Source organism: Chlorocebus sabaeus, chromosome 6 (genome assembly GCF_047675955.1).
Source record: "Chlorocebus sabaeus isolate Y175 chromosome 6, mChlSab1.0.hap1, whole genome shotgun sequence".
NCBI classification, from domain to species: domain Eukaryota; kingdom Metazoa; phylum Chordata; class Mammalia; order Primates; family Cercopithecidae; genus Chlorocebus; species Chlorocebus sabaeus.
Window position 1 is genome coordinate 9,262,872 of NC_132909.1, and position 26,522 is coordinate 9,289,393.

A 26,522-nucleotide genomic window follows, 5' to 3' on the forward strand; every position below is an offset into this window, starting at 1 on the left:
CGAGACCTGTCTCTACAAAAAATAAAAACAAAACAAAAAAATTTAGCTAGGTGTGGTGGTGCATGCCTGTAGCCCCAGGTACTCAGGAGACTGAGGTGGAAGGATGGGTTGAGCCTGGGAGTTCAAGGCTGCAGTGAGCTGTGATCGCACCCCTGCACTCCAGCCTGGGCTACTGAGTGACACTTTGTCTCTAAAAAAATAAAACAAATTAAAAAAAGGAAAAAAGAGTGTTAACATGGATGCTGAGGCACAGTGGGTCAAGGATGAAGAGTGTGCAAAAACACGCAAGTGCACAAAAATGGCATGTGTGCAAAACTAGAGCCCAAAGAGATGCATACTTAAAATGTGGATATGCGGAGAGTGTTAACTGTAGGAAGGCCCCCAGATAGCACAGAAAGTAGCAGGAGTGCATGGATAAAGGGAGGCGAGGTGCAAAGGGGCCAGGCTGCCAAGATGGCGATTGCGCAGGGGGTGGGGTGGGCACACGCTTGCTCATGGAGGGGGCAGGTGGAGCCAGGGGCAGGGCTGCCTCCTGCCTGCACGCTGGCTGGCTCGTAGCCCCAGAATGGCGCTGGCCTGCAGCGCTGCGCTGGCAGAGAGCAGGCGGGAGGCCCGAGGAAGGGAGCCTGCTGCCCGCCCACCCGCCTGCACAGGCTGTGTAAGGGGGCTGGGCACGCGTGTCCCGCCAACAACTGCAGCTCCCACCCGCCTGCCAGGCCAGGCTCCTGGACACTCCCTTCCCGCCTTCCTCCTCCCACCTCCCTCCTCCCTCCACAGTCCTCCAGCTTCGGATCCACAGACGGAATCAGGAGCAGAGTAAGTGTGGGCCCCAAAAGGGAGGGGATGGTGACTTGCCGCCGATTGGGATATCCTGGAATACAGCTGCCAGATAGCCCTCATTGGTTCCTGCAGCTCAGTCCCCATCCCTGGGACAGACCAAAATCCCAGCCTGTCCTTTCCCAAGGATCCAGGGGTCCAGGTCTCTGGCCACCCCACCCCTAGGAGCTCTGCTTCCTGCTTCTCCACCCCAATGAGATGCATGAGTTTGGATCCTGCTTCTTTGGAGAAGATGGGCATCCCAGTCTCCACATTTGGTATACACGAGAAGCTCTGGATGTAGTTTTTGTTTTTGTTTTTGTGTTTTTGAGATGGAGTCTTGCTCTGTTGCCAGACTGGAGTGTCATGGCTCAATCTAAGCTCACTGCAATCTCTACCTCCCAGGTTCAAGCGATTCTCCTGCCTCAGCCTCCTGAGTAGCTGGGATTCCAGGCAGGCGCCACCACTCCCAGCTAATTTTTGTATTTTTTGTAGAGACGGGGTTTCACCATGTTGGCCAGGTGGGTCTCGAACTCCTGACCTCAAGTGATCCACCTGCCTCAGTCTCCCAAAGTGCTGGGATTACAGGCATGAGCCACCACGGTTGGCCTGGATGTAGCTTTCAGCCTCTCCCTCTCCCGAACAACCAGGAGTGCAGGCCCCACCCCTGTCCTAGCAAAACCTCAGACATCTGTGATCCTCAGCTACCACACCCCTTTGTGATAGAAAATTCCTGCTTTACTTGAGAATGTAACAATCGGGCCCCCCCACACCTCCGCCCTCAGATCCAGGAGTTCAGGCGCCCAGCTCCCAGCACTCAAGTCTTGCTCCCTGGCCTGCCCTCCTGCACCCCGGGGCCCCGCTTTCCACACAGCCTTGCTCCTCCCGGCCTGGCTTGCTGCCTGCAGGCCTCTCAGGGTCCTTCATCGTCTCTCCAGTCTCGGATCCAGACCCGTGGATCTCAGCCTCAGGCCCTCCTTTGGCCCCGGCCTTGCCCTCGGGCACGGCCCCTTTCCTCTTCAGCCCTGGGGTCCTGCTCCCCGAGCCAGAATATTGTCCTCCTTGGAGGTCCCCAAAGAAGGTGAGTCTCGACCGGAGGGAGAGGTCCCTATGAGAGCCCAGCCTTTGTCTCCCTTGCTGCTGCTGCCATTTTTGCTCCTCTTTGGTGGCACCGAGCTGACTCTACTTTGCATGTAGCCCCGGGGCAGGAAGGTGGGAGCCGCGCTGAAGCCTAGCACATCATACCTGCTCTTTCAGGAGTCTCCCAAGATCACCCAACGCTGGAGGGAGTCCAAGCCCAAGGGGAACTTGACATACCACCAGTACATGCCCCCAGAGCCGAGACAGGGATCCAGGGCAGACCCCCAAGCCGAGGGGTCCGCCCTGGGTCCTCCCGGGCCACCTCTGTGGGAAGGGACAGACTCGCAGCAGCCACATCCTAGGTATGACGCCCCTTTCTGTTCTCCCGGGACCCAGAAATTCAGGTCCCAGCATCTTCCTCTCTCAAACCTCGAGTCCACGATTAGGGGATTCGGGCCCCCAACCCCTTCCTCCCCCAGGGTTTAAGAGTCCAGGATCCCAGCCCCTCCCTTTGCCCTTCAAACCCGAGTCTGAACCCCTAGTTCCTCCTCCCCCATGCACAGAAATCTAGCCCCATGTTTGCGCCCTCGGAGACCCAGAATTCTGGGCCCTCACTTTTCTGCATCTTCCCCAGCCCCCCGTTTTTGAGGACCCCAGAACGCCTTTTCCCCCTCTACCCCTCTAACCTTTGTTCACCTCTCACGATTATCACCAGGATGAAGCCCTCTGTTCTCACTCCCTGCCCACCAGGAGTCCCTAGCCCCTCGCCCCCTCCACACAAGTTGGAACTTCAGACCCTTAAACTGGAGGAGCTGACGGTAAGTTTGGGGTGTCACTTTCCAGGCTGGCTCTCTCCTTCGGTGGGGTCCCAGAATTCCAACCCCGCAGCCTCTACCCGCTGGAAATCCAGGACATCGGGTACCCAGTCCCATCGTGTTTTAGGGTCCCAGGAGTCCGGACCCCCAGTGTCTCCTTTCTCGGCTTCCAAATATCCTGTCCGGCTCCCGCCTGCGCCCCGGAGCCCGCCCAGCACTGCCTCTTCCCACCCCCCCTCCCCAGGTCTCAGAGCTCCGGCAGCAGCTGCGCCTGCGGGGCCTCCCAGTGTCGGGGACCAAATCCATGCTCCTGGAGCGCATGCGCGGCGGCGCCCCGCCCCGCGAGCGGCCGAAGCCGCGGCGCGAGGACAGTCCCGTGGGTGCTCCCTGGCCGCGCCTCAGGCCCAAGGCCCTGGCAGCCGCCAGGCGTCAGGGCTCGGTGAGGGCGGGGCTATGCGCGTGTGGACCAATGAAGAGAAAGCAAAGTGGGAGGGGCGGGGAGTCGAAAAAACTAGCCAATGAAGTATGGGGGCGTGGATCAGCGGTGGGAAGCCTCGAAGCGAGGGGGCGTAGTTCAGAGCAACTGGGGGAGGATCTTTAGGGAAGAGAAGCTAATGAAAGAATAGGGGGCGAGACCAAAGGAGGGGTTGATGAGCAAGGGGTCGCGGCAGGATCAAGGGGTGGAGCCACACGTTGCGAGTGGGTGGGGTTGCGCCCGGTGGGCGTGGCTTATGGGAGCTACCCCTCTTGGCTGTTCTAGGTCAAGCCCAGCGCAGCATCTCACAGGCCACCTCTTCCACGTGCCGTGGATACCCGGGGGACGGCGCCGGCTCCAACTACCACTTCGGCTCCTGCTGCAGCTCCAGCCCTGAACCCTTCCTCAGCGCCGGGCTCAGCGGCTCTGACTCTGGAGGAGGAGCTGCAGGAAGCGATCCGGAGGGCGCAGGTAAGAGGGTGTGGGTTGAATCCGGCTAGGGTTCTCTAGTCAGGTCCAGGTCGGAGTCCCGAGTTCTCGCCGAATTTCTCCATCCGCAGTTGCTTCCGAACCGGGGCATCGATGACATCCTGGAGGATCAGGTGGAGCCTGATGGTAGGATCTGAATTCTTAGATTTAGGGGAGGTAGGGGCTGAGGTTCCGGACTCCTACGTCCAAGGGAAGCATGAGCTGGGGAGCTGGACTCCTGGAAATGGGGTTTGGGGGGCTGGCGCCCGGACCCCTGACTTTCCCAGCTCACGTACCATTCTTTATCCCGCAGACCCCCTGCCCCCCATTCCCCTGGACTTCCCTGGCTCCTTCGACGTGCTGTCCCCTTCCCCGGACTCTGAAGGCCTCTCGTCTGTTTTCTCCTCTTCACTCCCATCTCCCACGAACTCCTCCTCCCCTTCTCCCAGGGACCCCACAGACTCCCTGGACTGGCTGGAGGCCCTGAGCGGGGGTCCTCCTCTGGGTTCTGGTCCCCCACCCCCCAGCATCTTCTCTGCTGACTTATCTGACTCCAGCAGCAGCCGGCTGTGGGACCTGCTGGAGGATCCGTGGTGATGGATTCTGGGATTTACAGAGACAGAGAACTGGTGGGGGTGGAGAGAAGCTCTTTGGGGGAGGAGAGGGAACTACCAGCAGAGCCCCTCCTACCACAGACACAGGATGGGAGATAACCCTCCGACCCCACCTGCCTCCTGAAGTGCTGCTGACATGCAATGCAACTGCCTGAACTTTGCCTACCTGGCCTCCTTATGATCCCCCTCCGGGGTGGTACGGTTGCGGGGCTTCTTTTGCTGCTGGCCACAGCAAACAAGCTGCTTGCTGCTTCCTTCAGAGACCTCATGGATGTTTTTACATGCTCCTGACCCCAGTAGATGGCTGCCTGTTGTTTGGGGAGCCTGGAAGGTGGTTATGTCTTTTGAATGCAGGAGAGGAGCAAGAAAGAGTGGAGAGGGAGAATGGGGGAGCCAGACCCTGACCTCCCGGGGTTGTGGTTGGAGATGAAAAAATTAGAAGCATCAGGTCTAAGATCAGCTTCTCTTGGAAGCAGAGTCTGAGACAAGATATAAATGCCAGTGATTTATTAAAGAAGTGTTCTGCCGGGCACGGTGGCTCATGCCTGCAATCCCATCACTTTGGAAGGCTGAGGCAGGTGGATCACCTGAAGTCAGGAGTTCCAGACCAGCCTGGCCAACATGGTGAAACCCTGTCTCTACCAAAAATAAATAAATAAATAAATAAATAAATAAATAAATAAAATAAAATAAAAAAATTAGCTGGGCATGGTGGCACATGCCTGGAATCCTGGCTACTTGGGAGGTTGAGGCAGGAGAATCTCTTGAACCCAGGAGGCGGAGGTTGCGGTAAGCCAAGATCGCTCCATTGCACTCCAGCCTGGGCAACAGGAGCAAAACTCCATCTTAAAAAAAAAGAAAAAAAAAAGAGAGAGAGAGAAAAAAAGAAAAAAATGTTCCCAGAAGAAGCCAGTAGAAGAGTGGGGAAAACAGGACAGCAAAGGGGAAGAGGAGCAAGAGGTGACTTCAGGTGAAGTGCCAACCTCAGCCTAATCCTGCAGGGAGCTCCAGAGCACAAATTAAGTTGTGGAGTCTTTACCATCTTGGGACACATGGAACTGGGCCTTTGTATCTCCCTGTTTGAGCTTATAGCCGAACAACAAACCGACCCCAAATCGGCCTCAGTGGCAAATGCCTGTAACCCCAGCACTTTGGGAAGCTGAGGCAGGCAGATCACTTGAGGCCAGGAATTCAAGACCAGCCTGGCCAACATGGTGAAACCCATCTCTACTAAAAATACAAAAAAACTAGCCAGATATGGTGGTGGGAGCCTGTAATCCCAGCTACTTGAGAGGCTGAGGCAGGAGAATTGCTTGAAACAAGGAGGTGGAGGTTGCAGTGAGCTGAGATCATGCCACTTCACTCCAGCCTGGGCAACAGAGTGATACTCCATCTCAAAACAAACAAAAAACAACAAAAACCCACACCACCCCAAAACGTAGAGCTGTAAAACAATAACTATACATGATTGCTCACAAATGCATGGGTTGACTGGGCTCAGCAGGGCAGTTCTTCAGTTCCATGTTATGTTGGCTAGAGTTGCAGTCATCTCAGGGCCCACCTGGGCTAGCACATACAAGGTTGTACATTAGATGTGTGTGGCACCATGGTGAGGATAGCATGAGGGCTGGGCCCAGCTGGGTTGTGGGGACATCTGGACTTCTCTCATTCTCCATGCAGTGTCAGCATTGTCCCTCTGTAGCCTCTCCACCAGAGTAACTAGATTTCTTGCATGATAGCTCAGGGCTCCCAAGAATGAGTATTCCAAGAGCGGGGAGCCGAAGCTACCACTCTCTTAAAGACTAGGCTTGAAACTGGCACAATTTCTCTTCCATTGTATTTTATAATTAATGCAAGTCGGGCAACCCGAGGTTAAATATGGGAGGGCACTATACAAATCTGAATATCAGGGACGTGCTCACTAGGGGCTATAGTTTGGAGACTTGCCACTACACCACCCCTAGTCAGTCATGAGCCATGGGTCATGGAGGGAGGGAGGAATAAACTCCCAGGAACTTCCAGCCCAAGGGCAGTCCTGGGAAGAATGTCATAGGGTAAGTTATTCGCGGCAAAATGTTTTAAAATGTAGGTTTTGGTTGGGTGTGGTGGCTGATTCCTGTAATGCCAGCACTTTGGGAGGCCGAGGTGGGTGGATCACGAGGTTAGGAGTTCAAGACTAGCCTGACCAATATGGTGAAATCCAGTCTCTAGTAAAAATATAAAAATTAGCAAGGCATGGTAATGTGCGCCTTTAATCCCAGCTACTCGGGAGACTGAGGCAGGAGAATGGTGTGAACCCGGGACGCAGAGCTTGTAGTGAGCCAAGATTGCGCCACTGCACTCCAGCCTGGGTGACAGAGTGAGACTTCATCTCAAAAAAAAAAAAATAATAATAATAATAATAAATAGGTTTCAGGGCCAGGCACTGTGGTTCATACCTGTAGTCCCAGCTACTCTGGAGGCTGAGGCAGGAGGATCACTTGAGCCTGGGAGTTTGAGGTTGCAGTGAGCTATGACTGCACCACTGCACTCCAGCTTGGGCAACAGATCAAGACCCTGTCTTTCAGGAAAAAAAAAAAAAGCCTGGGTGTGGTGATTCACACCTGTAATCCTAGCACTTTGGGAGGCCGAGGCGGGTGGATCACCCTGAGGTCAGAAGTTTGAGACCAGCCTGGTCAACATGGTGAAACCCCATATCTACTAAAAACACACACACACACACACACAAATTAGCTGGGCGTGGTGGTGCACACCTGTAGTTCCAGCTACTCGGGAGGCTGAGACAGGAGAATCACTTGAACCTGGGAGGCAGAGGTTGCAGTGAGATGAGATCATGCCTGCACTCCAGCCTAGGCAACACAGTGAGACTCCATCTAAACAAAACAACAAACAAACCAGAAGAGGCAAGGTAAGCAGGTTTGAGATTACCTAGTTTGAATTTCAGCAGGCTCTGGAGCATAAAGGTTGTCCTGAGTTTTTGGTACCTGGCCCGGGGGTAATTAGCACAGGTGGATGATGGCTCAGGGAACCTGTGCTCATAAAGGTGTGGATGGGGTGTGGGCTCTGGATTGGCTGGTTTACATAGGAAAGGTGAGTAGTTGACTATCTCTAGCATTTGGGGTTGCTGGAGTGGGGATTTAAATCAGATTTAGTATGTCATAACTTAGTCCACAAGGAAAAAAAAATCAGATTTAGGCTGGGAACTGTGGCTCACACCTGTAATCCCAGCACTTTAGGAGGCCAAAGCAGGAGGATTGCTTGACGCCAGAAGTTCCCAGAACAACCTGGGCAACATAGCAAGACCCCATCTATGAAACAAAGTGTTGCTCTTTCATCAAGGCTCGAGTGCAGTGGCACAATCATGGCCTCTACCTCCTGGGCTCAAGTGATCCTCCCACTTCAGTCTCTGGAGTTTCTGGAACTACAGGCACACACCACCATGCCCAGCTAATTTATTTATTTAGAGACAGGACTTCACTCTTGTTTCCCAGGCTGGAGTGCAATGGCACGATCTTGGCTCACTGCAACCTCCGCCTCCCAGGTTCAAGCTATTCTCCTGCCTCAGCCTCCCAAGTAGCTGGGATTACAGGCACACACCACCACACCAGGCTAATTTTTTGTATTTAGTGGAGATGGGGTTTCACTATGTTAGTCAGGCTAGTCTCAAATTCCTGATCTCAGGTGATCCCCCGGCCTCGGCCTCCCAAAGTGCTGGGATTACAGGTGTGCACCACCATGCCCAGCCATTTTTGCATCTTTTATAGAGGACAGGGTTTCACTATGTTGCTCAGGCTGGTCTTGAGCTCCTGACCCCAAGTGATCCTCCCACCTCAGCTTCCCAAAGTGCAGGGATTACAGGTGTGAGCCACCACACCTGGCCCGGAGACTTTCCTGACTGTATCGCTCTCCATATTAATCTGTCCCCATATCTGCCTGACTCAGGTCACTCTGTCCCGGTTCTGTCTTCATATCTCTTATGTTCTCTGTCTGATTTGCCCTCTGACTGTTCTCTCTTCCCTGTCTCTGTCTCCAACTCCCTCCTGCCCTTTATCTCTGATGCATCTGTCATCCCTTTCAGTCTCCGCGCTCATCTCTCTGTGTCTCAGGCACTCTTTCAGTTTCTGCCAGGCACACCGCCTGCCCCCATTGCACCTTCTCCATCTCGCCTGCGTCCAGAGGGGGCAGTGTTGAGCTGAGGGTGCACTTGGTCCGTGCACTGCCCCAAGGAGTCAGGGCCAGGAAGCGGGCTTGGTGGGGTGCGTGTCTGAACCTCAAGCCTGATGGAAAGTCTTCCCTCCTGCACTGCCGACCGCCGGCATCCAACCCTTCACCAAAGACTTCAGCCCTCCCTCCTGCCTCAGGAAAACCAGGGCTGGACCGAGGGGGATCAGATGGGGAACCCCAAGGAGCACCTTCCTGCTCTCTCCCGATCTCAACAGAAGGTGGATATTTACATCGTGAGGCCTGAAAAAGACCACCAACATCAAAATACCAAAATTACTAATGTATCTTACAAACATATTCCCTCCCCAGAAGGGTATAGTCATATTCATTGTGTAGACTGAAAAAAAATATTTCTCCTCCTCCTTCCGCTCTTTTTCCTTCCTTCCTTCCTTTCCTTCCTTCCCCTTAATTTTTTTTTTTTTTTTTTTTTTTTTAATTTGAGATGGAGTATCGCTCTTGTTGCCCAGGCTGGAGTGCAATGCTGCGATCTTGGCTCACTGCAACCTCCACCTCCCGGGTTCAAGTGATTCTCCTGCCTCAGCCTCCAGAGTAGCAGGGATTACAGGCGCCCGCCACCACGCCTGGCTAATTTTGTATTTTTAGTAGAGATGGGGTTTCTCCGTGTTGGTCAGGCTGGTCTTGAACTCCCAACCTCAGGTGATCCACTGGTCTCGGCCTGCCAAAGTGCTGGGATTACAGGCGTGAGCCACCGTGCCCAGACTCCTTCCTTCCTCCCTCTTTCTTTCTTTCTCTTTCTTTCTTTCTTTCTTTCTTTCTTTCTTTCTTTCTTTCTTTCTTTCTTTCTTTTCTTTCTTTCTTTCTTTCTTTCTTTCTTTTTTCTTTCTTTCTTTCTCTTTCTTTTTCTTTCTTTCTCTTTCTTTCCTTCTTTCTTTCTCTTTCTTTCCTTTCTCTCCTTCCTTCTCTTTTTCTTTCTTTCTTTTTCTTTCTCTTTTCTTTCTCTCTCCTTCCTTCCTTCCTTCCCTCCCTCCCTCCCTCCCTCCCTCCTTCCTTCCTTCTCTCTTTTCTCTCTTCTCTCCTCTCTGTCTCTCTTTTGAGTTTCACTCTGTTGCCCTGGCTGGAGTGCAGTGGTGAGATCTCAGCTCACTGCAACCTTCACCTCCTGGGTTCAAGCAATTCTCCTGCCTCAGCCTCCTGAGTAGCTGGGATTACAGGTACACATCACCGCTCCTGGCTAATTTTTGTATTTTTAGTAGAGACAGAATTTCACCATGTCAGCCAGGCTGATCTCGAACTCCTGACCTGAAGTGATCCACCCCCCTCGGCCTCCCAAACTGCTGGGATTACATGTGTGAGCCATAGCACCTGCTTGCCTCAGGATCTAATTGTATCTTTTCAATTTTCTTTTTTTTTTTTTTAGACGGAGTCTCACTGTTGGCAGGCTGGAGTGCAGTGGCGCAATCTCGGCTTACTGCAACCTCCGCCTCCTAGATTCAAGCAATTCTCCTGCCTCAGCCTCCCAAGTAGCTGGGACTACAGCTGCGTGCCACCATGCCTGGCTAATTTCTGTATTTTTAGTAGAGACGGGGTTTCACCACATTGGCCAGGATAGTCTTGATCTCTTGACCTCGTGATCCACCTGCCTCAGCCTCTCAAAGTGCTGGGATTACAGGCGTGAGCCACTACACCTGGCCTGTACCAATTATATTTTGAAGTGACTTGTTAATGCCGTCTTGGGAGCAGGACGCTTTCTGATACATGATAGGTGCACAGTACATATTTGTGGGCAGTCTGGGGAAAATACTATAATATTGGGATCTATAAAATCATTGTAAAATTTGCCTTTTTCTTTTTCTTTTTTTTTTTTTAGACCAAGTTTGGCTCTTGTTGCCCAGGCTGCAGTACAATGGCGTGATCTCAGCTCACTGCAACCTCCATCTCCCAGGTTCAAGCGATTCTCCTGCCTCAGCCTCCCTAGTAGCTGGGATTACAGGCATGTGCCACCACGCCTGGCTAATTTTGTATTTTTAGTAGAGACAGGGTTTCACTATGTTGGCCAGGCTGGTTTTGAACTCCTAACCTCAAGTGATCCATCCGCCTCAGCCTCCCAAACTGCTGGGATTACAGGTGTGAGCCACTGCGCTCAGCCAAAGTTGTCTTTTTGATTCAGACTTGTAACAGGATTCCATCTACTCCTAAGATTTTTTTTTTTTTTTTTTTTTTTTTGAGATGGAGTCTCACTCTGTTGCCCAGGCTGGGGTGCAATGGTGTAATCTTGGCTCACTGTAACCTCCGCCTCCCAGGTTCAAATGATTCTCCTGCTTAAGCTTTCCAAGTAGCTGGGACTACAGGTGTGCACCACCACCTGTGGCTAATGTTTTGTATGTTAAGTAGAGACAGGGTTTCACTATGTTGCCCAGGCTAGTCTCGAACTCCTGACCTCAGGTGATCCACCCGCCTTACCCTCCCAAAGTGCTGAGATTACAGCCACCATCACTGGCCTAAGATATACTTTGGAGTTCATGTGATACTCACGTAATAAACTCTCAGAGAACCTTTTCTCCCATCCCCAAAGTCATAATTGTGTTTATTTATTGAAGAGTCGGGGTCTCACTAGGTTGTCTAGGCCGCAGTGCAGTGGCTATTCACAAGTCCAATCATGGTGCACTATTGTTCCGAACCCCTGGCATCAAGCAGTCCTCCCACCTCAGCCTCCCTGGTAGCTGGAAATACTCCACTCTATGACTGTGTTCACACTGGTGATTAAATACAAATTATTCCTTTGGTGACTGTGTAATGATGAGCTGCCAAATTAACTGACCCTGGAGCTGGGCCACTTCCGGTCTTGTGTGATACGTATGATCATGGTCTTTGAACCCGTTCATTTCTTTTTCTTTTCTCTTTTCCTTCCTTTCCTTTCTTTTTTCTTTCTCTCTCTCTTTTTTTTTTTTTTTTTTTTTTGATGGAATCTCGCTCTGTCACCCAGGCTGGAGTGCAGTGGCGCCATCTCGGCTCACTGCAACCTCCACCTCCTGAGTTCAGGTGATTCTCTTGCCTCAGCCTCCCGAGTAGCTGGGATTACAGATGTGCACCACCACGCCTGGCTAATTTTTGTATTTTTAGTTGAGACAGGGTTTCACCAGTTTGCCAGGTTGGTCTTGAACTCCTGACCTCAAGTGACCCACCTGCCTCAGCCTCCCAAAGTGCTGGGATTACAGGTGTGAGCTACCACGCCAGGCCACTGTTCATTGAGATTTCTGTTACTTGCAGCCCAAAACATCTTCACAGAAGAGAGAAGGGTCCTCCTCATGGAACCATGTGCTTCTCATGCCCTGGCACTCACCTTGAGGGAGCCAGAGAAGGAGAAAGGATATCAAAGGACTGGCCAGCATTAGTGCTTGAGTAAGGGGGACAGGTCTGCGGCGATCCCCGTCCACTCTGGCAGGAAGGCTGCCTCTGGTTTAAAGATTTTGAGGAAAGGGGAGTTGGGGAGGGTGTAATTGGCCAGGTAGATGGTATCTCCGCCCGCGAGGTAGGCAGCCCAGATCCCGAACGTCCCGATGGTCATGATGGTGTGGTTACACTGTGTGAGTAGTGCAAAATCTTTGGCAGGTGAGCCCTCAATGCCATCGCCAGCAAACACCACATCACCGTGGGAGGTGTCAATGTTCTCCCGACACCAGGCCATGCCATTACTGGTGACCACAAAGATGGGGGAGCTGTAGCGAGCTCGGAACATGTCCAGGGCCTGCTGTAGGTATCGCCGGTCGGCCACCACCCCCTTCCACACTTTTGGCATGACATGGACATAGTCCCCTCGGCGAACATGGACCCCTACAAAGGTGCCCGGCCGGCTCCCGTTCACCTGCAGGCCCCGCAGGAACTTCTGGGCCTCCTCGCGCACGTGGTCGTGCAGGGTGAACTCCTGGAGGATCTCGTGGCGGAGGTGGTGGTAGAAGGTCCAGGAGCAGGGGTAGCCCGTGAGGCGGACATACTCCCCTGGGATGTGGCGGTACTTCTCCTCCATCCAGTCGTTCAGGTGGTAGTTCTGCCAGGGGATCCTGCTGGCCGTGGTGCTGTGCAACACCGGCAGGGTGATTTTGAAGATGGGGGCCAGGGTGCTGTGCATCTGGGCCGGGATGAAGGCAGGCCGCCCGTTCATCTTGGCCAGGGCGTACAGCGTGGCGTACTCACCCATCTGGTTCCCCAGGCGGCCTATAGCATTGATCGTCCATATCCCCCTGAGCTGGCTGGGTTGCAGTGCCTCTGATGTTGAGGCCAGCCCTGGTATCTGCACCGATAACTCCCACATGGCTTGAAACTTCGCTAGCCGCTGCTGAATGTGAAATATAGTGGAAACCGTAAAAACAAAGAGGATGAAGTGGGCCATGGAAAAGGAGAAAGGCATCTGAATGACCAGCATGGCTGTCAGGGGAGGAAAACAGGACATGTTAGCTGAGAGATGGAGGCCCGGGGCGCGGGTGAATGTGGCCATGCGGTCATGCGCAGGCATTGCATGGGTGCATGTGAGTGTGCCTTTATTTCGGGTGGGTAAATACTTGGCACATACTTACCTATGTGCATAGGCCTGTATCTCGAGTGTGTTTATACAGATGTGTCTACATTGTGTTCACTGGTGGGTGTGTATACACAGATGGATGTGTACACATTGTGTGTAATGTGGATCTGGGGATCTATACATTGTATACATATACAGGTGTGTGCAAAATTGTGTGTGTACATATACAGCTGTGTACAAATGGACATGTGTACATGGTAGTGTATGGGTGTAGATACATTGTATACAGATAAGGGTATATGTGTAAGTATGTGTATATATGTCATCTAGGTAGCTGTGAACACAGCATGTGTGTATATGTGAATGTGTATATATAGGAGGATGTATATATACTTTGTGTATCTATACCTTGTATGCATTTTTGTTTGGTTTTATTTATTCATTTATCATTTATTTTTTGAGACAGGATCTTGCTCTGTCACCTGGGCTGGAGTGCAGTGGTGAGAATGTGGCTTACTGTAGTCTTGACCTCATAGGCTCAAGCAATCCTCCTGCCTTAGCCTCCTGAGTACTTGGGACTACAGGTGCACATCACCACGCCCAGATAACTAAAAACAAATTTTCTAGGCCAGGCGCGGTGGCTCAAGCCTGTAATCCCAGCACTTTGGGAGGCCGAGACGGGCGGATCACGAGGTCAGGAGATCGAGACCATCCTGGCTAACATGGTGAAACCCCGTCTCTACTAAAAAATACAAAAAACTAGCCGGGCGAGGTGGCGGGCGCCTGTAGTCCCAGCTACTCGGGAGGCTGAGGCAGGAGAAGGGCGTGAACCCGGGAGGCGGAGTTTGCAGTGAGCTGAGATCTGGCCACTGCACTCCAGCCTGGGCGACAGAGCGAGACTCCATCTGAAAAAAAAAAAAAAAAAAAAAAAATTTGTTTTGTAGAGATAAGGTCTCAGTATGTTGGTCAGGCTGGTCTCAAACTCCTAGGCCCAAGTGATCTTCCCACCTTGGCCTCCCAAAGTGCTGGGATTATAGGTGTGAGCCACTGCACCTGGTCTACACTGTATGTTTAAGTGTTTAAATGTGGGTGTTTATCGACTGAGTGTACATATGTGGATGTCTACATATGGTGAGTACAAGTATATGTAGCTATTATTTACTGCTGATCCAGTTTGTAGAGATGTTCATTTTTTTCTTTTTTTTTTCTGAAATGGAGTCTCACTCTGTCACCCAGGCTGGAGTACAATGGCACGATCTCTGCTCACTGCAACCTCTGCCTCCTGGGTTCAAGCTATTCTCCTGCCTCAGCTTCCTGAGTAGCTGGGATTACAGGCGTGTGACACCATGCCTGGCTAACTTTTGTATTTTTAGTAGAGACGGGGTTTCACCATGTTCGTCAGGCTAGTCTCAAACTCCTGACCCCATGATCCACCTGCCTCAGCTTCCCAAAGTGCTGGGATTACAGGCATGAGCCACCGCGCCCGGTCCGAGATGTTCATCTTTTGTTTTTATTTTCCTACTTGCCAGACTCCAGTGCCAGATATATTCATCTTTGCATGTCCTGCCTGTATCCACTTTGGTGGGAAATTGTCCACCTGGCCTGCCTGCCCTCTTGGCCACAGTCAGTTGAACTTGAGAGGAACACCCAGCTCCACCGTGGATTTTCCATTCATTGGCCATGACATAGTATATGACAAGTGTAGGCTGGCTCTAAAAGATGAGTTATGGCCGGGCGCGGGGGCTCACACCTGTAACCCCAGCACTTTGGGAGGCCAATGTGGGCAGATCACCTGAGGTCAGGAGCTGGAGACCAACGTGGCCAACATGATAGGGCCCCGTCTCTACTAAAAATACAAAAATTAGCTGGGCATGGTGGCAGACACCGGTAATCCCAGCTACTGAGGAGCCTGAGGCAGGAGAATCGCTTGAACCCGGAAGGCGGAGGTTGCAGTGAGCCAAGATCATGCCACTGCACTCCAGCCTGGAGGACAGAGCAAGACTCCATCTGAAAAAAAAAGAAAGAGAGAGGGGAGGGGAGGGGAGGGGAGGGGAGGGAGGGCAGGGGAAGGGGGGAGGGGAGGGGAGAGGGGAGGGGAGAGGAGGGGAGGGGGGAGGGGAGGGGAGGGGAGGGCTCTCTGGATGTCTGGGTGGACACAATGCCAAGGATACCTGGTTGGATGAGTAGACTGTGGGTCTGTTTAAACCCCACTTGCCTTCTTGACCAGGGGCCTTTGTGCAGTGAACAACCTACACAACCCCTCAGGGCATCCCTGTTATCTACCCTAAAGCCATTTCCCTTTTTCTCCTTGGTAACACGTAATTTTCTGCAAGCTGCATGTCCTTCAGAAGCGGCTGATCAACTTCCCAGCTGCAGAATCTGAGGTTAAACTAATCCCAGAAGTCTCATTTCTTTTGCCTCCTATCGGGTCACATGGGTATGTGATGATTCCTACCAATCGGAGTTGGGAGAAGTTGCTGGAAGGCTTAGGAAGGTTTCATTCATTCTTCAAAAGGGACCAAGATAAGAACGAGCCTCTTTCTGCTGTTTCTGAAAGGAATTATCTGTATGTGATGGCTGGATGTGTAGCAGCCCTTTTGGGACCATGAGACGATCCAGCTAAGAAATGGTAGCACAGCATATGAAGATGGATGGAGCTCAGGTGACTGATGACTTTGTGGATCTGCCAAATTAACTGACCCTGGAGCTGGGCCACTTCCGGTCTTGTGTGATACGTATGATTATGGTCTTTGAACCCGTTCACTTCTCTTCTCTCTTTCTTTCTTTTTTCTTTTCTTTTCTTTTTTTTTTTTTTTTGGTGGAGTCTCACTCTGTCACCCAGGCTAGAGTGCAGTGGTACCATCTCGGCTCACTGCAACCTCCGCCTCCTGGGTTCAAGCGATTCTTTTGCCTCAGCCTCCTGAATAGCTGGGATTACAGGCGTGCCCCGCCACGCCTCGCTAATTTTTGTATTTTTAGTCGAGATGGGGTTTCACCATGTTGGTCAGGCTGGTCTTGAACTCCTGACCTCAAGTGATCCACTCGCCTCAGTCTCCCAAAGTGCTGGAATTACAGGCGTGAGCCACCGCGGCTGACCACACAAATTCTAGATAAAGCTCCTTCCTCATCACTACAAAAGTATATCCTTTCACTAAGTCCAACACAGAATGCTGGACTTGATGACTCAAAGACACATCACAAGCTCTGGCTACAAGGTGCACAAGTTCTGGCCAATTTCAGACTCTCACACTCATGAGCTGTGTGATTTTGGGCAAGTGACATCACCTCTCTGAGTATTAAAACAGTGTCTGGCACATATACACAGGCAGTAAGTGTTTGCTATTGTCACCCACAAAGCAAAGAACGCTGTTCATTATAGGCTCTGGGTGAAGAACCCGGGTTTCCCACTTTTCATATTGGGTGTATTGATAGTGGTCAAATTTAGCATTTAAACCACAGATCATAGAACAGGAGGGTAGCTGGGCACAGTGACTCACGCCTGTAATCCCAGAACTTTGGGAAGCCGACGTGGGTGGATCACCTGAGGTTAGCAGTTCGAGACCAGTCTGGTCAACATAGCAAAACCCCGTCTCTACTAAAAATAGAAAAATTAGCTGGGTGTGGTGGCGCGCACCTATAATCCCAGCTACTGGGGAGGTTGAGGCGGGAGAATCGCTTGATCATGGAAGGCAGAGATTGCAGTCAGTGAGCCAAGATCACGCCACTGCACTCCAGTCTGGGCGACAGAGTGAAACTCCATCTAAAAACAAAACAAAACAAGACCAAAAACCCACCCAGGTTTCCCTGTTTCTTTAGGCCTTCATTTCTGAAGGCTCCCATGTCATGTAACACTTGCCTTAAATACACTTGTTATGCTTGTGTCTTGTTAACCTTTTACGGTAGGTGCCCAGCTGCAAACTTTGTGATAGGTGAGGAAAAGATGCTACTTTTTCTCGCCGAAAGAAAGAAGGAAGGAAGGAAGGAAGGAAGGAAGGAAGGAAGGAAGGAAGGAAGGAAAGAGCCTGCAGGGAGAGAAGGAAGAGGTAGGGAGGCCTCACAGAGCTAGCTGCACTGTGAGATTGTGAATTTTTGAGGTTTGGCGAGATGCCCTGCACGGCGTGATCAGGCACCTCTTACGTGCTGTGTGACTTTAACCCAGGGCTTTTACCTCTCTGGTAAAAGCCTGTCATCCCAACGCTTTGGGAGGCCAAGGTAGGTGTTTCATTGTCCTTGTCTGTCCATCAACAGTGGGTTGCGGGGAGGGATAAAAACAACACGTCCCCAGAGGTTGCAGTGAGCTGAGATCGCACCATTGCACTCCAGCCTGAGTGACACAGTGAGACTCTGTCTCAAAAAAAAAAAAAAAAAAAAAAAAAAAAAGCCAGGTACAGTGGCTCTTGCCTGTAATCCCAGCACTTTGGGAGGCTGAGGCAGGTGGATCACCTGAGGTCAGGAGTTCGAGACCAGTCTGACTAATATGGTGAAACCCTGTTTCTACTAAATACAAAAAATTAGCCAGGCGTGGTGGCTCATGGCTGTAATTCCAGCTACTCGGGAGGCTGAGGAAGGAGGATTGCTTGAACCTGGGAGGGAGAGGTTGTGGTGAGCCAAGATTGTGCCACTGCACTCCAGCCTGGGGAACAAGAGCAAAACTCCGTCTCAAAAAAAAAAAAAAAAGAAGGCCGGGCTCGGTGGCTCAAGCCTGTAATCCCAGCACTTTGGGAGGCGGAGACGGGCGGATCACAAGGTCAGGAGATCGAGACCATGCTGGCTAACATGGTGAAACCCCGTCTCTACTAAAAAAATACAAAAAACTAGCCGGGTGAGGTGGCGGGCGCCTGTAGTCCCAGCTACTCGGGAGGCTGAGGCAGGAGAATGGCGTAAACCTGGGAGGCGGAGCTTGCAGTGAGCTGGGATCCGGCCACTGCACTCCTGCCCGGGGGACAGAGTGAGACTCCGTCTCAAAAAAAAAAAAAAACTGTTTTAACAACAGCCCTGTCCAGGCGTGGTAGCTCACACCTGTAATCCCAGTCCTTTGGGAGGCCAAGGTGGGCAAATCACTGAAGCTCAGGAGTTCAAGACCAGCCTGCACAACATGGTGAAACCCTGTCCTTACAAAAAATAAAAAACAAAAATTCGATGACAGTGCTGGCATGCATCTGTAGTACCGGCTACTCAGGAGGCTGAGAAGGGGGGAGGATCACCTGAGATCGGGGAGGTTGAGGCTGCAGTAAGCCAAGCTCCTGCCACTACATTCCAGTCTGGGCAACAGAGCGAGTTCCTGTTCCCAAAAAACCCCAAAGCAACAACAACAAAAAACCCAACAACCTTGCAAGTAGGTGATACTGTGTCCATTTCACAGCAAAGGAAACTGAGGCTCAGAGACTGGCCCAGGGCCCCGAGGCTGAGAGGAGCTCAGGTGAGCGAGGGGATGGCCCAGGGATGTGGCGGGGCTGAGGAGGGTGCTGAGATGGCAGGGGGAGATTGGAAAAGCAGCTACCAGGGGCCCGCGAGGAAATCTTGAGACATGCCAACAGCTGGAGGGTGATCCAGGGCTGTGCGGTTTCTGATAGAGGAGCTTGGGTATTCCCCAGTCCTCTGAGGTCAGGAAGTCCATCTTGTTATCTGCCCTGAGGCATCACACACCTCAGGCTGGGCCATAGGGGCAGAGGAGAGAGGGAGGTCAAGGTCCCTTCCTCCATCCGGGCGCCCTGGGGGGTCTTCCCTTGGAAGATGGCAGTTAGGATGCCAGAACAGAAAGGGGCCCCAATTTCAAAGCAGAAGCCCGGCCTCCAATTCCCTCAGAGGAATGGGGTCACTAATATCTGCAGGTCACTTCCTTTTTTTTTTTTTTTTTTTGTGAGATGGAGTCTCACTCTGTCGCCCAGGCTAGAGTGCAGTGGTGCGATCTTGGATCACTACAACCTCCAACCTCTGCTTCCCTGGTTCAAGCAATTCTCATGCCTTAGCCTCCCTAGTAGCTGGGATTACAGGCACGCGCCATCAGGCCCGGCTAATTTTTGTATTTTTAGTAGAGACGGGGTTTCACCATGTTGGTCAGTCTGGTCTCCAACTCCTGACCTCAAGTGATCCGCCTGTCTCAGCCTCCCAAAGTGCCGGGATTACAGGCGTGAACCACCATGCCCAGCCTGAATCACTTCTTTTGATTCTCTCTGTCCCGTCCACATCTTTTTTTTTTTTTTGAAACAGAGTTTCGCTGTTGTTGCCCAGGTTGGAGTGCAATGGCAGGTGATCTCGGCTCACTGCAATCTCCGCCTCCCGAGTTCAAGCGATTCTCCTGTCTCAGCCTCCCGAGTAGCTGGGATTACATGCGCATGCCACCACACCGGGCTGATTTTTGTATTTTTTTAGTAGAAACAGGGTTTTATCATACTGGTCAGGCTGGTCTTGAAATCCCGACCTCAGGTGATCCGTCCGCCTCGCCTTGGCCTCCCAGAGTGCGTCAGCCACCACGCCCAGCCCCATCCACGTCTTTCTATTCCAGCCCGACCTCCTCCTCTCCCCTCTGTACCCTTTACCCAGCACTGGCCCGGCCCCTCCCCAGCTCATAGCACCTGCAGGGCTCCCCATGCCCCTTAAGACAGAATCCCAGCCTCTGGCCTGGCCCCGCACACCCCTCCGGCTTTGCCACCAGTTGTTCCTGTGAAATAACCCAGCTCTCCGCTCACCCGGGGCCCCATCCTGTCCCCCAGCTCTGAAAGCCTTTCTCTACCCCTAACCGCCCCCGGCCCCGGCCAGCTCAGTGCGTCCTGCTCAGTCGCACCCCGCCGCTAGAGCCCGCTGTCTTTCCGCACCTCCCCAGGATTCGCAGATTCCCGACATTATCACTTCCACTCTGGGAAGGAGAAGGGAGCTTCAGACAATAATGTAGGGCCATCCCTTGGAAACCGCACCTTTATTCTCTGCCCAGAACAGAAGCGGTAATTCAGAGCAGGATTAGGGAGTGCAGGAGGGACGGAGCCGCCTCCCTGGGCCAGGGCAGCGCTCGGAGGTAAGACCGGCTGCTTGGGTTCTGCGAAGCCTCTGAGGAGCCCCAGGGTCTGAGGGAGCAGGCCCCACGGTGGAGACAGGAAAGCCGGGTGGCCACCGGCTGTGTGCGAGCCATCTGCACCTTTACTGCCAGGGTGGTTCCTAGAAACTGCTGAGGGGAGGGAGGCAAGGAAGGACCTGGTGGCCCAGGGTGGAGAAGGGGAGGGAGGTGGTGGCGGTTGGAGCTCTAGAAACAGATCCACCTGGAAGGAAGTGGGGAGGGAGCTAAGGAGGGTGGCTGGCTGGGGAGGGGGTCCTGGCTGCCGAGGGAGGGACCCTCCTCTCCTGGAGGTCCTGAGTTGGGGGTGCATCCCAGAGGGCACCAGAGACCCACGAGGGCACGGCGGGTCCACTTCCCCAATCCCCTGCTCTCCACCTGGGCGTGTGTGCACAGGTGTGCATGTTGTAGGGTGGGAGAGGAGCCCCTCACCTTCTCTCACCTGGTCCTTTTGAAGGAATCCGAGACAGGGTGGCTTGGCAGGCAGCTCAGTGCTCCCTCTGGGTCTCTCTTTACTCAGGGCCAAAGAAACCCTGCCAGCATCCGTGACTGGCAAACCCCACCCAGGATTTACAAGGCTTTCCAGAGCAGGTGTGGCTGGGCTGTGGGAGGGAGGTGAGCCCGTAGTCCCTCCTCCTTCCTCAGTGCCTGCCAGGCAGTCCATCTTGTTATCTGCCTTTAGCTCCTCCACCTGCATAAGGCACCCCAAGTCTGGCCATAAGAGTCGGGGAGAGAGGTAGGTCAAGGCTGCATCCCCCATCTGGGTCCCCTGGGGGTCTTCCTTGGGGAACTGTGGTAGGATGCCCTGAACAGAAACGGGCCCCCACTCTGCTTCCCTCCTCCAGGCGGCCAGGAAGGCCTCCAGGAAGGCAGCATGGAGGTGGAGGACAGAGTCCAGCTAGGCCAGGCTCTCGCTGACTCTGAGTCCCCCCAGAGTCCTATATTTATTTATTAATTATTAGTAGTATTACTTTTTGAGAGAGTTTTGCTCTTGTTGCCCAGGCTGGAGTGCAGTGGCGTGATCTCAGCTCACTGCAACTGCCACCTCACAAGTTCAAGCAATTCTCCTGCCTCAGCTTCCCAAAGTTCTGGGATTACAGGCATGAGCCACCGCACCCTGCCTATTTAAATATTTTTTAGAAATAGAAATGGGCCCAGTGTGGTGACTCACGCCTGTAATCCCAGCCCTTTGGGAGGCCGAAGCGGGCGGATCAACTGAGGTCAGGAGTTTGAGACCAGTCTGGCCAACATGGTGAAACCCTGTCTCTACTAAAAATGCAAAAATTAGCGGGGTGTGGTGGCGTGCACCTGTAATCTCAGCTACTTGGGAGGCTGAGGCAGGAGAATTGCTTGAACTTGGGAGACAGAGGTTGCAGTAAGCTGAGATCACGCCATTGCACTCCAGCCTGGGAAACAAGAGCAAAACTCTGTCTCAAAAAAAAAAAAAAAAGATGGATGAGGAATTTTACTGAGAGAAGAGGCAGGCACCACCAGAGCTCCCAGCAGTCCTAACAGGAGGAAATAAAAACCAGCAGCCACTCTCCAGCTTCAGCTGCTAAGCAGCAGGAGGTTAACTACCAGTTAAAAGTTTAAAGGTGGCCAGGGCGGTGGCTCATGCCTGTAATCCCAGCATGTTGGGAGGCCGAGGAGGGTGGATCACAAGGTCAGGAGATCGAGACCATCGTGGCTAACACGGTGAAACCCCGTCGCTACTAAAAATACAAAAAAATTAGCCGGGCGTGGCGGCGGGCGCCTGTGGTCCCAGCTACTTGGGAGGATGAGGCAGGAGAATGGCGTGAACCCGGGAGGCAGAGTTTGCAGTGAGCCAAGAGATTGCGCCACTGCACTCCAGCCTGGGCAACAGAGCAAGACTCCATCTCAAAAAAAAAAAAAAAGTTTTAAAGGTTTAAAATTTAAAGGAGCTCCCTTTAAAAAAAAAAAAATTCAGATCAAGCTTCTCACTCTAACCACCAGTTTGCAGAAAACAGGAGGATAAAGTTGCCAGTGAAACGACACCATGAGGCAGCAATCAGCCCAGTCCAGAATGTGAGCCCGTCTACAGGACAAATGACATATTTCCCTGTGATTCAGCAACAAGGAAAAAAGAAACAGGGTGGGGCAGGGGAGTGGGGAGGTGAGCTGTCATAAAATACACAAAACAGATTTGGGGCTCAGAGGCTTAGAAACAGACTTTCCACCTCCGTGAATGTCCCACAGATGTTCCAAAGTCATGGGAATGAGCTGGGCGCGGTGGCTCACGCCTGTAATCCCAACACTTTGGGAGGCCGAGGCAGGAGGATCACCTGAGGTCAGGAGTTTGAGACCAGCCTAGCCAACATTTTTTTGTTTTTGTTTTTGTTTTTAGTGAAACTCCATCTCTACTAAAAATACAAAATTAGCTGGGCATGGTCGTGCACGCCTGTAATCCCAGCTACTCAGGAGGCTAAGGGAGGAGAATCCTTGAACCTGGGAGGCAGAGGTTGCAGTGAGCCTAGATGGCGCCACTGCACTCCAGCCTGGGTGACAGAGCCAGACTCTGTCTCAAAAATAAAACAAAGTCCTGAGAATGCAGGAAAAACCTTCATTGCCTAACTTTTATTGTCGCTGACCCCAGCCGCCTAAACGCTTTGGTAGCATCCTAGGACCTCCACTGTGACAACTAAAAACAACCCCCACAGATTCCCAAAACTCCCCCAGGGGGACAGCACTCCAGAATTCAGGACTGCTGCCCTAAACCCTCTGTTTTCCATTTCAGCTTTCCATTACAGGTGCGTGCCCCCATGCTTGGCCACCACGGCCAATTTCAAGCTACCAATATGAGATCATTGAACATGGAAGTGGAAAGAAATGCACAGTACTACATTGTTCTATAGTAAGCCTTCTTACTATGGTAAACACTTACCAGCCAGTTCTCTGGAGAAAAAAACACACTGCATAGTAGTATCTGCTAATTTGTGTGCCAATGTATATGCTCACTGCAACCTCCGCCTCCTGGGATCAAGCGATTCTCCTGCCTTGGCTTCCTGAGTAGCTGGGACTACAGGTGCCTGCCACCGCACTCAGCTAATTTTGTATTTTTTGGTAGAGATGGGGTCTCACTATGTTACCCAGGCTGGCCTTGAACTCCTGAGCTCAGTGATCCTCCTACCTCAGCCTCCCAAAGGGCTGGGATTACAGGTGTGAACCATCTTGCCTGGTCTATTTACATTTATTATGTCTGTGTAATAGACTTACTATAGAACAATGTAATACTGTGCATTTCTTTCCAATTGCATCTTCAATGATCTCATATTGGTAGCTTGAAATTGACCGTGGTGGCCAGGCATGGGGGCGTGCACCTGTAATCCCAGCTACTCAGGAGCCTGAGCCAGGAGCATAGCTTGAAGCCAGAAGTTAAGTACCAGCCTTGGCAACATAGCAAGACCTTGTCTCTCTACAAAAAATAAAGAAAATTAGCCAGACGTGGTGGCACATGCCTGTAGTCCCAGCTACCTGGGAGGCTGAGGCAAGAGGAGCCCAGGAGGTCCAGAGTCAGCTAAGATCCTCACATTGCACTCTAGCCTAAGTGACAGAGAAAGACCCTGCCTCTGAAAAATTAAAAGATAAATCTGGGCCGAGCGCGGTGGCTCACGCCTGTAATCCCAGCACTTTGGGAGGCCGAGGCGGACGGATCACAAGGTCAGGAGATCGAGACCACGGTGAAACCCCGTCTCTACTAAAAATACAAAAAATCAGCCAGGTGTGGTGGCGGGCACCTGTAGTCCCAGCTACTCAGGAGGCTGAGGCAGGAGAATGGCATAAACCTGGGAGGCGGAGCTTGCAGTGAGCCGAGATCGCGCCATTGCACTCCAGCCTGGGCGACAGAGCGAGACTCTGTCTCAAAAAAAAAAAAAAAAAAAAAAAAAAAAAAAAAAAAAAAAAAAAATATGGGTATAGTGGTTCACGCCTGTAATCCCAGCACTTTGGGAAGCCGAGGCAGGCGGACTGCTTGAGACCAGGAGTTTGAGACCAGCCTGGGCTAACATGCTGTAACCCAGTCTCTACTAAAAATACAAAAATTACCTGGGTGTGGTGTACACACCTGTAGTCCCAGCTACTCGGGAAGCTGAGGCACGAGAATCGCTTGAACCTGGGAGATGGAGGTTGCAGTGAGCCGAGATCACGCCACTGCACTCCAGCCTGGATGACACAATGAGACTCTGTCTCAAGAAAAAAAAAAAAAAGTTTATTCAAACACAAATATGTGAGGGTGGCTGTCCAGGGACACAGGAACAGGAATTACATACGCCTGTAATCCCAGTACTTTGGGAGGCTGAGGCGGGCGGATCACGAGGTCAGGAGATGGAGACCATTCTGGCTAACACGGTGAAAGCCCGTCTCTACTAAAAATCTTTTTTAAAATGTTTAAATTAGCTGGGCGTAGTGATGGGCGCCTGCAGTCCCAGCTACTCAGGAGGCTGAGGCAGGAGAATGGTGTAAACTCGAGAGTCGGAGCTTGCAGTGAGCTGAGATCGCGCCACTGTACTCTAGCCTGGGCGACAGAGTGAGCCTCCGTCTAAAAAAAAAAAAAAAAAAAAAAAAAAGATTGCTCACTACTGACTACTACTAAGGGATTTCTTAATATTCTACTGTAAAGAGGTAACAATCACAAGGGTTGGCCTCCAATGTCATTTAATCTAGGTTTGAATGAAGAATAGAGTATCTGATTAATGTATAACATCTCAATACAAAGGTCAGGAAGCAAGAGTCATACACCAGAGAAAAAACAGCTGTGGCTGGGCATGGTGCCTCACCTCATGCCTATAATCCCACCACTTTGGGAAGCCGAGATGGAAGGAACACTTGAGCTCAGGAGTGCAAGTCCAGCCTGGGCAACCTAGTGAGACCTCGTCTCTACTACAAACAAAGAAAAATCAACCAAGCATAATGGTGCACACCTGTGGTCCCAGCTACTTGGGAGGCTGAGGCTGGAGGATCACTTGAGTTTAGGAGGTCAAGGCTACAATGAGCTGTGATTGTGCCACTGCACTTCGGCCTGGGTGACAGTCAGACCCTGTGCCAAAAAAAAAAAAAAAAAAGCCAGGTGTGATGGTGTGCGCCTGTAGTCCCAGCTACTCGGCTGAGGCAGGAGAATCACGTGAACCCAGGAGGCAGAGGTTGCAGTGAGCCAAGATCGTGCAATTGCACTCCAGCCCGGGCGACAGTGTGAGACTCTGTCTCAAAAACTAAAAAAAAAAAAAAGGAATATGAAAAAGATAAAGTTTCCAGAGCTTAACTTTTTCCCTTGGTAAAATGCATTTGGAAAGTCCTGAAATTTTATTTTCTTTTCATGCCGTCCTGCACTTCCCTAAGCCATAATTTCCGTGTCTTGCTTTGACTTGACTTTGCTCTCCTAAGACACCATGGCTCAGAAGGCAAACGAGAGGCTCAAGGTCACAAGGAGAAGGTGGGAAGGTGACACAGAGGCAGGTTTTTGTTTGTTTTTGTGAGACACAGTCTCGCTCTGCAGTCCAGGCTGGAGTGCAGTGGCGCAGTCTCAGCTCACTGCAACCTCCACCTCCCAGATTCTCCTGCCTCAGCCTCCCGAGTATCTGGGATTACAGGCACCCTCCACCACACCCAGCTAATTTTTTGTATCTTTAGTAAAGATGGGGTTTCACCATGTTAGTCAGGCTGGTCTCAATCTCCTGACCTCAGGTAATTCACCCGCCTCCGCCTCCCAAAGTGCTGGGATTACAGGCGTGCGCCACCATGCCGGCTAATTTTTGTATTTTTTAGTAGAGACAGATTTCGCCATGTTGGCCAGCCTGGTCTTGAACTCCTAACCTGAGGTAATCCACCCGCCTCAGCCTCCCAAAGTGCTGGGATTACAGGTGTGAACTACTGTGCCTGGCCCAAGGGCAGTAATCCTGATGTTGTTATTTATGGCCATAAAATATCAACAACCTTGACCCTAGAGGAAGCCAAAACATTTCACCCCAAAATAACACTTTGACATATATATATATATATATTTTTTTTTTGAGACAGAGTCTCACTCTGTCGCCCAGGCTGGAGTGCAGTGGCGCAATCTCCGCTCACTGCAAGCTCCATCTCCCGGGTTCACGCCATTGTCCTGCCTCAGCCTTCCGAGTGAGTAGCTGGGACTACAGGTGCCCGCCACACCTGGCTAATTTTTCATATTTTTAGTAGAGACGGGGTTTCACTGTGTTAGCCAGGATGGTCTCGACCTCCTGACCTTGTGATCCGCCTACCTCGGCTTCCCAAAGTGCTGGGATTACAGATGTGAGTCACCACACCCGGCCTTCTTTTTTTTTTTTTTTTTTGGTGTGTGAGATGGAGTCTCGCTCTTTCAGCAGGGTGAAGTGCAGTGGTGCGATCTTGGCTCACTGCAGCCTTCACCTCCCGGGTTCAAGTGATTCTCCTGCCTCAGCTTCCCAAGTAGCTGGGATTACAGGCATGTGCCACCACGCCCAACTAATTTTTGTATTTTTAGTAGAGACGG

General features: G+C 51.8%; 2 protein-coding genes across 9 annotated transcripts in view; one reads left to right on the forward strand and one right to left on the reverse strand.

The window, feature by feature from the left end:
- MAMSTR (MEF2 activating motif and SAP domain containing transcriptional regulator) overlaps positions 1-11,024 on the forward strand; it is a 13,329-nt gene extending 2,305 nt beyond the window's left edge. For 2 of the 8 annotated variants that reach the window (XM_007997456.3, XM_073016215.1), the window contains 8 exons: positions 778-816; positions 1,602-1,897; positions 2,074-2,258; positions 2,612-2,714; positions 2,956-3,150; positions 3,472-3,657; positions 3,747-3,801; positions 3,968-5,490. In XM_007997456.3, coding sequence (XP_007995647.2) covers positions 778-816; positions 1,602-1,897; positions 2,074-2,258; positions 2,612-2,714; positions 2,956-3,150; positions 3,472-3,657; positions 3,747-3,801; positions 3,968-4,251 — 1,343 coding nt within the window. In that variant the 3' untranslated portion in view covers positions 4,252-5,490. The other 6 variants (XM_007997461.3, XM_073016218.1, XM_073016216.1 and 3 more) reach the window with 5 other exon arrangements.
- Positions 11,025-11,768: 744 nt separating this feature from the next.
- Positions 11,769-24,559, reverse strand: FUT2 (fucosyltransferase 2 (H blood group)). Its single transcript, XM_007997446.3, has 2 exons — positions 20,460-24,559; positions 11,769-12,875 (listed from the first exon to the last, which is right to left on the reverse strand). Exon 2 carries the CDS (start codon positions 12,871-12,873, stop codon positions 11,842-11,844), a length of 1,032 nt encoding a protein of 343 aa, XP_007995637.2. The 5' UTR covers positions 12,874-12,875; positions 20,460-24,559; the 3' UTR covers positions 11,769-11,841.
- Between the last annotated feature and the right edge of the window lie 1,963 nt (positions 24,560-26,522).

What these genes read in the sequence shown, in the direction of transcription:
- FUT2 (XM_007997446.3), bottom strand. Translation starts at nt 12,873, where the DNA reads ATGCTGGTCATTCAGATGCCTTTCTCCTTTTCCATGGCCCACTTCATC.